General features: G+C 43.6%; 1 protein-coding gene across 1 annotated transcript in view; it reads right to left on the bottom strand.

Annotated features, from left to right (window-relative positions):
* insra (insulin receptor a) overlaps positions 1–9467 on the bottom strand; it is a 36207-nt gene extending 26740 nt beyond the window's left edge. The window contains exons 1-2 of the mRNA XM_083690227.1: positions 8293–9467; positions 40–588 (exon numbers count right to left, since the gene is read on the bottom strand). Coding sequence (XP_083546353.1) covers positions 40–588; positions 8293–8371 — 628 coding nt within the window. The 5' untranslated portion in view covers positions 8372–9467. The remainder of the gene's footprint in view (positions 1–39; positions 589–8292) is intronic.
* Positions 9468–12065: the final 2598 nt, after the last annotated feature.

Genomic DNA, 12065 nt, shown 5'->3' on the forward strand with positions numbered 1-12065 from the left:
ACAGTCCACTATGAAGAGAAAATATAAAGAACCACTTACTTTTCTGACAGTGCTTCTGCGTCCAGCAGCGTTCGTTGAAGTTTCCGTTGATGGTGGTCTGGAGGCAGGTGGTCTTGCCCTTGGCCGCACCGGGACACACGTCCCCGCACTCCCGGTCATTCTTATTGGCCACGATGTAGTTGTCCTCCACCGTGTCCAGGATCTTGGACCAGTCCAGGGTGGAGAGGTAGCAGAGGTCGGGGTTCTTCTCTATCCTCACCGCGCCCCGGGTGATGTTCATCAGACTGTGGAGGCCGATCTCCCTCAGCTGGAGCATCTCGAACAGGACCAGGGCGTAGTTGAAGAACAGGTTGTTTCCCCGGATGACGGTGAGGTTGGGGAAGAGGTCCTGGAGGGTCTCAATGCCGTAGACGCGGAACAGCAGCAGGTAGTCGGTGACCACTGTCAGCTTGGGGAAGCTGAGGCCTCGAAAGTCCTCCGGCTTGGTCTTAAACATGAGCAGGATCTTCAGGTGACCCTCGATCACCGTGCAGTTCTCCAACGAATGTAGGTTGGTCACATTGTTCCGGATGTCCTTGCTTGGGCAAACTGAGAGGGGACGAGAAAGAGAGGGAGAGGGGGAGAGACACAACAAAAAATGTATTTAGAGACGGGTGGACTTGATGAAAGATCTCATGGGGGGAAAAAACAACAACACTCAGGCACATAATGATCAGTTAAGCTCCATAACAAATACCCCTGAGAGCTGAGCTTTCCTCAGCTTACATCCAGTCTCTAAGGAAATAAACAGCACTTTCCTTCTTCTACTACTACTACTTTAATTAAGAGCTCTTTAAAGTCAAGAATTTGTTATTATTTATTGTAATGTAATTTACTGTATTGTAACAGAATTGGAGTCAAAATGTTGAGACCTTCATGACACTGATCAAAAAGCTGTAATTCAGAAAGCCTATGATGTTTTTATGTTGTGTATATATTCATTGATGTCAGATATTGCTGACTACATGGACTGTGTATGGATAGCTCAAAGCAAGATGAGCGTACTGAATTCTTGTAACCTTAATTGCAAAACCAGTTTTGGAGGGAAAAAAAAAGGGATGGTCTGGCAGATCAAAACAGATCGGTCTGGATTAAGAGAAATATTGCCCAGAAAATATACGGTTATGTCCTGCTTTGATGAAAACCATGCCCCTCTGCCGACAGTTTGTTTAGAAACCACATATCTGGCTGTTGCCCAAATTCAAATATGGAGTGCTGTCATCAGTGTCAGGTTGTGTTCATCTCTGACTACTCTTATTTGGCGTGAAGTGGCAGCTGTAACTTAAGAACATTCAAAACACTAGCTAATGTATTAAAAATATGCCCCTGCAGAGGCCTCGAGAGAGCGACGGACGAGGTATCCGTGATGTAGCACGCTGGAGGTTTACGGCTTTTTCACAACTGGACTGGTTTGACACATCATCCTGAATAACACCACAGAGTTTTGGGTATTCAAAGCTATTAATCTATGCAGCCTGTGTGTGTGTGTGTGTGTGTGTGTGTGTGTGTGTGTGTGTTGCCTCGCCATTAACTGCACACTCGTGCTGTTTCTAATGAGTGAAACTCAACACACCGGACACAGTAAAATGATTCTACTCTACTCTACTCTGCTACGGCCTTACATCATCCCAGTCATAATCAACCTGCCTGTTTTAAGCAGATGCCTTTTGTGTGACATAACATGCCTAATGACGGCCATAAAAACTTTTCCCCTCTACAGGTGCAGCTACGGGACATTCCATCCTCGATTTTACAGTTCACAAGTCAGGCAGCTGGAGAACAGAGTGAGAGTGCTCACTTGTATTTGTTTATATACGACCACAGAGCTGTGTACCCCTGTGTGTGTACGTGCACCCACCTCAGCCCGACTGGTCAGAGCCCAGTGGGGTAGAGGTAAAAAAGGGTTAGCTGCACGTCTTTATGACAGGGGCTCATTTTACACCTTGTGTGTGTGTGTTGCATAACAGTTCAAGACAAAAACAAAAGAGAGAGAGAGAGAGAGAGAGGGAGGGAGAGGGAGAGAGAGAGAGAGAGAGAGAGAGAGGGAGGGAGAGTCACGACAAACTTGTTGTCACTACACACTCACGACACCCAGTGATGAAAAAGAACAGCCTCTCAACTAAGTGACCTTCACAGCCAAACCATCGGCCTATATTCTACCGTTAACAGAAGAATGCAGCGGACGGTAAATGTGCATACGTTTAAGAACAATTCCAGCCTGTTAAGCTCACTCTACTTGTTTAAAAGGGGCACGCTTTCCGTTTAAAAAAGGGCAGTGAAACTTCCTTCTGTTCTCTGGGAAGTAACCGTTGCTCGCAAACATGAATGGAATCCCAACCACCTGTAATTTAAACACCTTTCCAAACGGGGCACTTCCAGTCAAGACCGTAACGGTCATAGGAGAACGTACAGAGGCCGCAGTGGGGCTTACTGTACACGGGCAGCCGGTTGGGTGATTACGAGATCCATTACACAGATTCTGGCAACTCATTTACACCCGCGATAAGAGAACCTCTCCTCCATCTCCCTTTCTCACAGAAAGACTCATAAACGAGAGGACCGGAAGTTGGGAACATGAGGCAGGAGAGGGGATCTGTGGGGTGGCAGTAAGCTGAACCAGCCGGGGAGAGAGAGCTGTGTGTGACTGACCCCTCTGAGAAGACAGGACATCACAGAGCATGCGCTCACACACACACAGACACACACAGAGACACACACAGAGACACACACAGACACACACACAGACACACACACCCATCAGTGTACACTTTCAGCCAGGGCTGTATTTATAGCGCTGCATTCCCAATTGAGAATCTAATACATGTTGTACCGATAGCGACTAGCATTGGAAACTGGAACACTGCAGCTCTGGTGTGCATGTGAGGAATTCTGGAACAGTGGGAGAGACAGGGGTTGCCTGGCTGACTGACTCGGTTATGAATGTCAGACTTGGGTCATAACTGTCGAAAGCTGGCCACTCATAAAACACAACACATTACCATTCACTTCCATCAGAGTACACAGAACTGTGCTTTACAGCACTGACACGTACAAAAAAAAAGAAAACCTGCCACAACACGACACACACATAAAACTATAATAAATGAGAGAGCGTTGAATTTAACGGACAGAGTGGTAGTCAACATTGCCTCATTGCTTAGTCTATAACAGTTGGGTTATTCCTGTAGACAGGAGAAAAAAAAAGAGAAAAAACGACATGTTTTGGGAACATCACAAGCGATGGGGTTACCATAGAAACCAGGCTCTCTCTCTCCAGCTCTTCATTAGCTTTCAGGACATAGATTGCTCTCAGCCAGACAAGTCTGAAAACACAGGGCCCGACAGTGTCTGTGCCTCTCAGGTATCATCTACTTAAAGAGGATCAGGAAGGACAGCACATTTCCATTGGCCGATATCAAAACACCCCCAACTGACAGAAATTCACTTTAAAGACCCATTAAAAGAGGGGGTGATGTCTGATGTAGGTCCGCCCTCTAAACAAGCCCCCCAAGCAAGGAAACACAACCTTAACTGGCTGTAATAGTGGCTTTTTGCACCTTCCCTGTTAATAAAGAATAACAGGGGTGATTAACCACAGCACGAAAAGGCTTAAATTCAAAGGTTAACTTTCAGTCACAGGACAGTAGTTGCTGACAGAAACCACTCTGCAAATGTAATTTAAAGCCATTAAAAAAACTAAAAAAACAAAACATTGATTAACTTTAAGGGGAACTGCTAAACTGTTGTCAAGCGAATAATACTTTTGTTATTACAGTAATGTGACTGTGTGATTTCAATGAGGTCAACACTGGTCTGTATTGACCATCTTTTTTTAAGGTGAAATTAAAGCTCTTATGAAATAGTCTGGGTTTTCAAGGTCAATGGCGGATGTAACAGAGTGCATCGTCTATGTCTGAAACGCAGACAAACCACCAACGGAAAACATAACACTAATGACAAGCATCACTAAAAAAACAACACGTTTTTTTTTTGTTAAAAGCAAACAGACAGGATCACGATACATCACTCATCCCTGTCAGTTGTCAGTCTGGCTTCTGCTCCATGACTCTCTTGATGGCTTTACAGTAGCCCAGAGACAACACACAACAGGCCAATCCAGATGTCAATACCAGCAAAGACGGAAGGGGCTGGCCCAGCCGTGTACATTATCACCGGGCCTCCCCCCTACAGAACTGTGGCCTCATGAAGAGTGCAAACACGCAGCGATTGCAACACTTCCCTTTTCAAGGTTTCACTGGTGAGCCTAGTTGTTTTTCAACATATGCCTGAAGCCGCAGTACACACGGAGCAGAGGTCACTAAGGAACAAATGGACCATTGCTAAATTGGTGTGATGTAATCAAACACCAAGAACGGTTGGTTGGTTGTAAAACCTCATCAATAATTGATCAATCAGAAGGAAGGCTTAGGCATTCAAAACAATAACAAGATGGCTGTAAACAAGAATTAGCCTACTATTCAACCCTTTATTGATATGAACTATGATCTTGTAAATCTTAATGGACCAAACATTTATTCACAAAGTAATTAGGATTAGAACCCTCGAGGAAACATGCCAGAATAGGATTTGTACCACCATCATCAGCTTGCTATCTGTTTGGTCAGGCATGATAATAACCCCATTAGCACACTATCAGGAACCCACAACTACTCTAGTCAACTAATATCACTCAATGAAAAGATAGAAGGCATTTGAGGCCAACAAGTCTGGTAAAGCACATTACTCCTTCGTATCAAATAGGCCAAAGCACAGATTTCCCACAGGGCAAGGTAATGAGGTAGCTAACAGAACAGCCTGTGGAGAGGCTTCTCGAGACACGGAGGATAATACGGTGGTTCACCTGCTCACCAGCTGCTTTCGCTTCCACATCTCCTTTTATCAATGCGAGTGAAAACAAGAGAACCATCAGCTTTTCTTAGTGAAAACCTAAGGCTGACTAAATCGTGTAATGCTCAAACATACCAGTATACGATTTAAAAAGGGATTTTCACAGGTGTTGTGTCAGACCCCTATAATTGCAGTGCTTCTCTCAAGTCTGAATACACTATTGTTTAGATGACAATTCACATTCATACCCTGAAAACAAACAACTATCCGAACTTGACTGACAAAATTCATATGTGTTAATTAAAATCTGTCTCCGGCAACACGAATGGACATACCTGAAATGCATAAAGGGCATTGTTGACACTGAGGTAATTATTGCCTCCGTTGGTTGGAACACAATAACAAGGACATTTCCTTTATCAGGGGTAGCATGTCAAGGTGACACACCTTAGAACACAAGACGTCTTTGTCAGACACTTTGATCCGGTGAAGTGTCAGATCAAATGCTAGCTATGAGTATGGATGTGGGAGATGTTTGCATTTTCGCCATGATTGCAGTATGACAAGTTAACATGTCAACCAAGATTAAAAGGCTATTGTTGAAGGGTAACAACAACACAAACCGTTCTATTGTGTACCACACAGTCAGCTATGACTACAGAAGAGGGGGGGGGGGGGATCAAGTCGCAGTTTCATTCCCTGAGATCACCACGTTCCCCATGAAGTACCGCGTCGTAAATCACTGCTACACACAATGTACCTCTTTTGACGAGAGTGACACGTAACAACAGGTCACCGGTCGTTTTTTTGGCCAGTTCCTGACACCGGTTGACACTTGGGACAACGGCATACCTGTTAACCATGTAGTGCCCCCCGTGGAGATTTATCACTAGTAAACCCTCCTGGTTTGACTACCTGAGCACCGGAGATGGGGATTCACAACCTGGGGTAAACCGAACTAACTTGGCACAACGGAGAGTGTAACATTACAGATGGAAACAGAATGTGAGAAAGCTCATGGTGAGGCAGTGAGAGGAGGAGACGTGGTCGTGTCTACAGATCTCACTATAAGGGACGCAGGGCTAAGCTAAGGCTGGAACGCCTTCTATTATTAGAAAGAAAAAAAACAACAACAGTAGCCCAGAGGATTATCTCATCTGTACATTTAGTTACCTATAGATGAAGGGAATGAGCCATAAGACAGCCACCTACAAGCAGTCCCTTTCACAGTGCTAGATTCACTGACTTCACTGCATTAAGTCAGTTGAAGTTATGAAACCTCTCGGTGAGGCCCAAGTTTCACTCTTCCCCCTCTGTGGTTCCCTCTCTTAAGTCTGAGAGGAGCAAGAGGGGGGCCAGCTTCGCAATTACACAACTTGTTTATGATTTATCTTCACAGATTCTCGCACCAACTGGTTTGATGACATTGCCCAGTCACCCCCCCCCTTTCTGCTCATAACGAAAGGTAGCTCACGTCTTTGTTTATTCACAGCTCCGTCACAAAATGTAAAAACCCCCCCAAAAAATTACACATTAACAACACAGTAATTGATATGAGAAGCTTCATTCAAATGTAGCGTTGGCCATGAGAGGGAAAATGTCTAAATAAATAGACGCTTGAGGAATATTCCCGACTTCATAATAAAATAAGACCACTATTTCCTCCTTCTCTATTCTCATTTGCTTGTCAAATAGTTTAGCGTAAATATCAGGTTACGAGTGTAGTCTCAGCCGAGCGACACGGGGAACTGAAAGCATATGCTGCTTCCTTCTAGTGCTGGAGGTGTTGATTGAGGTTCTGAGTGTGACAGACGTTTCACACAGAGAAGCATTTCACATCGTTGGTCCTCTCAGACCGGGTTCCCAAAAGACCATGACTTTTATTTATTGACTTCGATTTCAGAAGTGGGGGGGGTCACTTGGTGACAATATACCGTGATGAAATCTGGGAATCTTTTCAGCAATTACATTTCTGTTTACCTTATCTGACTGCAAAAGAAACTTGATAACAATTTACATCTAGCTGCCCCTATTCCTACTGCCTTACGCTGTAATTACAGTAGTGACATCGTAGCATGCTGTTTACGTCCTAATTTAAATCAGGTATTTGAGCAGTTTATGTCATTACACAGGTGGATTAAGGGACAGTCCATATTGTTACTAGAGTAGGCTAAGAACAGTTACAATACAGGAATAAGGGCAACTTAATGTAAACTGTGACCAAAACTTTAAGGACTAAAGCAATGATGGCTAAATTGAGTACAGGCCAATGTTTCCTTTGACCAAGCAAAGCCAAGTGTGTCACAAGCTTAGTTATATTCATGCGTCTATTTCAGAGGGATTCGAAGTCCAGACAATTGAGAAACACAAGAACTGAGACAGTTTACACATCAGTTTGCTGCTACCATGGCAATTCTTATCCTCCATTCCAACTCCTTTGGTTCATCTAGGGTAATTCTATGTCCAAGTGTCATGGCAAAAACGACATTGACATTCCAGTTCGACATACTTTCAAACTGTATTGCATGCAGCATCACCTATGCAGTTAATCAAACGTATCACACCTCTTGTTATCACTACACTTGTAGTAGCCTAATACCAAGTGTAGTAGCAGGTAGCTTAATACCAAGTGTAGTAGCAGGTAGCTTAATACCAAGTGTAGTAGCAGGTAGCTTAATACCAGAATGACCACGGAGGCATTATGAGTGTTTACATTCACAGTGTGATTTTTATCCTGTTATGAGTAAAGGCAGGCGATTGCAGGGAAGTCATTGAATTCTTCTCAGTCATTTCACACTGTATGCGTGTCTAAACATTGGTCCATGATCATAACATCACTTCAATGGCAAATTAAGAGGCATAGACTTTTATGTTGTATTCTTCGATTGCTTCTTCTGTTCTATTGCATGTGCTGCCTGTTGCATATCATGTCCAGCACAAACTTCAAATCAACATATGCATTTTAACAATAGCTGTGATATTTCCAGCATCGCCACAGCAAGCAATATTTATCAAATTATTTTGTCAAATTAGCCTGAGAAATTACGGCATTATAAGACTGTTAACATATTTCTCTCCTCCCAACTCTTGATTTTAAGCTCAGGCAGATGTTTGTTAGCTATAAGAAAAACAAGTTGCAAAAACATTTTTTGATTGTGCATTTCCCGAAAACCCAAAGAGCCAATAAACCTCAACCTTTGTCCCTCCAATACACAGCGACCGCAGCTTGAGACAACAACTGCTGTCATCATCGCTGACCTGATATCAGTGGAGAAAGTTGTCAAATCATGGATGACTGGCACTCTGCATTCCGATCGTCCACATTCGGGCAGATTCACAGATTAAATACACGTGCCTACATCGTGACACATCTGCACCAGATGAGATGAGGTGACTGATACTTACTCTCTCCATTCGTTTGGTGACAATTCCAGGCAATGTAGACAGTAGTCACAAAAACCACAAGGAAAGTCCGGGGCCACATATTGACTCAAGTCAAGTCAATATCCAACGCCGTGGAGAGCAAGCTTGAGAGGAATCCGGGAGCACTCAATTAGAACTAGCCAGTAAAGCCAGTTAGAAAAAATGATAGCAGAATATGGGTGGGTTAAGGCGCAATAATGAGCAGGTAAACAAAAATAAAAACAGCCATCCCGAAAAATGGGCGGAGGGAAGGGTCCAACGTGTTCAGTCGATTGAGATGCTAGCTAGCTAACTTGCTAACCCTGTCAGGTGGATACTCAAAATCACCACGGACAAATGCAAGCAAGTGACACATTTTGACTAAATGAAGTACAAGTCTTCATTTGCAATAAATTGAGTGGCATTGCTTCTCGCCTGAATTTTCACTGTAACGATTCGTCAACAGTTATCCAAACAGATCACGCCAGGGGGAGTAGCTAGCTAGCTAGCTGTACAGCAGGCCACAAATAAAGTTAGTGGTAAAGCTCGCAACTCGCAATTCAATACACTGTCGCTAGGTATCAACAAAGCAATGTCGCTATATATCTTCCTCGGATATTGCTTGGTTCATTGCATTGCACACAACCAGTATTTTGCCGTAATTTCTCCAGTATCGCAGTCCTGAATTCTGGAGCTCCGCTGCTGACAACTTGAGGGGCTCTGGCTCATGGCACGCGTGGCGTAGTAAACCCACGGGTCAGTGCGCTTCACTCACACACAGCAGCTGTCTCTCACAAACGATCCACAATCTTCTTGAATTAATATAGTCATACAATCAAGTACTTGCTAATTCAACATGTCAAGTAATAGAAACGTGTGGTAACAGTGTATGGAGGAATAAATCCAAACCGCAGGCTCGATTCAGTCAGTGCTGAGATTTCAACGCGACTTGCACTCAAGGCAACTGTCAGACTTCGCCGTGGCTCGTACACTAGTCGTTCGCCTTCGTTCTCAATCAAAATAAACCGTATTCCAGAGATTGCACACGCGGCTATCTTTGTCCAAATAAACAAACACTTATTTAGACGAGAATAACCAAAAATAAAGTCGTAAAACCTATTTTACTCTCCGACACTAGAGGTAGATTGTACAGTCTCCCAGGTCCCCTAGGATCCCCTTCTCTGCCTCTCCGACAGTAAACAAAACCTGCCAGTGAGCCAGATGGGGTGGCGGGGAAATACGGACTGGAGTTTAAATTGGATTATAGCCAGCTACGCAGAGTTGGAGAGAAAATAAATGCGTGCCAGATTAAGTATTGGAAGAAGTGTCTGGGAGCTCCTCTCTCATTTGGGGAGGACTCAGGACTGGCAATGTGCGCAATTTCTGATCGTATTTCAACGGTAGCTATTCTCTTTTTACCTACCACCTCCTTTGAACTCTAATTTATCCAGTTCGGAGTCAGGAAGGGGGAGGGGGCAGTCTCTCAACATGTACAAAGTCATGTTACCCAAAGCATCACATTCTCTATCATTGTTATCTCTGTAAGTCCTTGGCCTTTAGAAAGCCTTTATTGGGACAACAACTGCACAAAAAAAAAAAATCATCCCCCAGTGTCAATGCTATACATTAATGACAAATTATGTACAAGACCACTGTCATTCACCTAATTCACTTTCATCTCCAATTTTAGTAATAATGCTAGGAGGTGTCATTTGTTATAAAAAACATATAATATATGTCATCTTTTTTTTCTGTAAGAATGCATGCCCTCCTACCACTGCTTTGTGTCCCTGTTGGCTACAGTTGTTGCTTTACTGTGCTGAGGGGAGCTGGCTCTGACACACATAATGTCCTCTGTTTGGGGACGAGGACAGTGGGAGGGGGAAAACAAAACAAAAAAAGAGACAATGTTTCCACACGGACAGAACCTGATTCTGATTCTAGAACTCTTCCTCTGCAAATTCTCAGATACAGATATTATAAGAAATTACATTGGCTGGGCAGATAGCACTCTGCAGTAGTATCTATAGCAGAAGATAATGCTTGTTTGACAGGGTTTGTGGTGAATCTCTTGTATCGAATTTCTGCAAAGGCATCCGTCCTCAAGATACCTATGGGGGCCATCGTTCACTTAATGACACCGGTAATGGTGTTAAAAGGTTTGGTGAGAGGCTTGTAACTAATTCCAAAATTGGAATATGATCACAATGTTTCTTCCCGGTATCTTTCTGTCAGGGGATTACGGGACAATACCATCCCCAATACCACAGCAACAACTCACTCACTACCTGTTTGCATTCTCTCTCCCAAGCAGGGGCACTGCCACAGTGGGTGAGAAGGAGACCCATTCTGTCATCAATGAAGTTAAAATAGCACTCTGTCCTACAGGAATTTTTTCCAAAGCTACGTACACACCACACAACATTCACCCCAAATTCCTTAAGAACACAACCCCCTTTCTGTACCCTTTAGAGCTCAGAGATGCTAAGCCTGTTACAAAGAGCCGTTGACTGAAATTTTCTGATTGTTAATCCATAATTCTGCCAACATTCAATGTTCCCTCAGAGGTAATATCTCCAACAATGCAGCCCTTGAACAATAATGTAGGGCAGTTGTTTTTACAATTACATTTTCACATTTGTTTTTGTCAGATATTGCCATCCTCCTGTCTTCTCATGTTGATATGATGTCTGGAAAAAGCACCAGACACCTGCTTAACCACCACCACCACCACAGCCACCGCCACAGAGAATGCAGCTAGGTAGGATCCTGCAGTCAAGAGAAGTGACTAGAATAACAAACATAGTGTAATGAGTGCGCAGTTCAATACCGGCACCACCACCTGGTACGATCGGTTAAATAATTCACATACTACACAGGAGCTTGGAGAGATCTCAGCAGGGCCCTCATAGAACACATCTGAAAGGAGGGGGTTAGAGGTGAATGTCATTGCCTTTATAATGATGTTGTTCAACAAGTCTCACTCACAGGCTGCAGAGGGAGAGAGAGGTGACTGGCTGTGTTAAGCCAATGAGCGGATTTCACAATGGGAACATCTGGTATTAGAGGAAGCTGTGCATAATTGTGTTGTCTGTAGTTGTTAGATGCCATAATAAGATTATGACACATGTGAATGGGTGAATAGGGGCATGGATGGGTGAAATTGTTAAGGTATTGAATCATGTTCTACTTTTTAAAAATCTTTTATTCGTTGTCTCTCCTACTCAACACAGATTAGTTTTGTTGTTGTTTATACACGTATTTGATTATAGAGGATGCATTTGATTATAGAGGATGTTTTTTTTTTCTTTTTAGAAATTGGTAATTGTGTGTTGTTACTATGTAATTAGTGATATGTAGCTTTCTCATTTCCTTTTTTCAACAGAACCATTCGCTCTTTCCTACTTTCTGATGAAAATCAGCATGCGGTCAACAAAACAAATATCCCTCTCAGTCAGACGGCTACAGTTTAGCAATTTATGTAGCTCTTTTGGACAACAACAACAACAACCACAGATTAGGGTCATTAAGTGTGGCTCAGCAGTATTGATACGGTATTGATGTTAAATGAAGGAAAACAAATGACACATAAACACATGATGTAAATGCTGACAGTGTTGCCTTGTTGCCGTGGAGTCAGGGGTCTGTTGACTGAGCTCTGACTCCTAATCCCTCCTGGCCCTGATCCGGTTCCAGGGGCCTCCCGGGGGGGGGGGGGGGGGGGGGTAGGTTACAGAGCGGCCACTCTCAGGGGTTTCTCTGCAATCCCATTACAC

The sequence above is a fragment of the Argentina silus genome, assembly GCF_951799395.1.
Source record: "Argentina silus genome assembly, chromosome: 18".
NCBI lineage: Eukaryota > Metazoa > Chordata > Actinopteri > Argentiniformes > Argentinidae > Argentina > Argentina silus.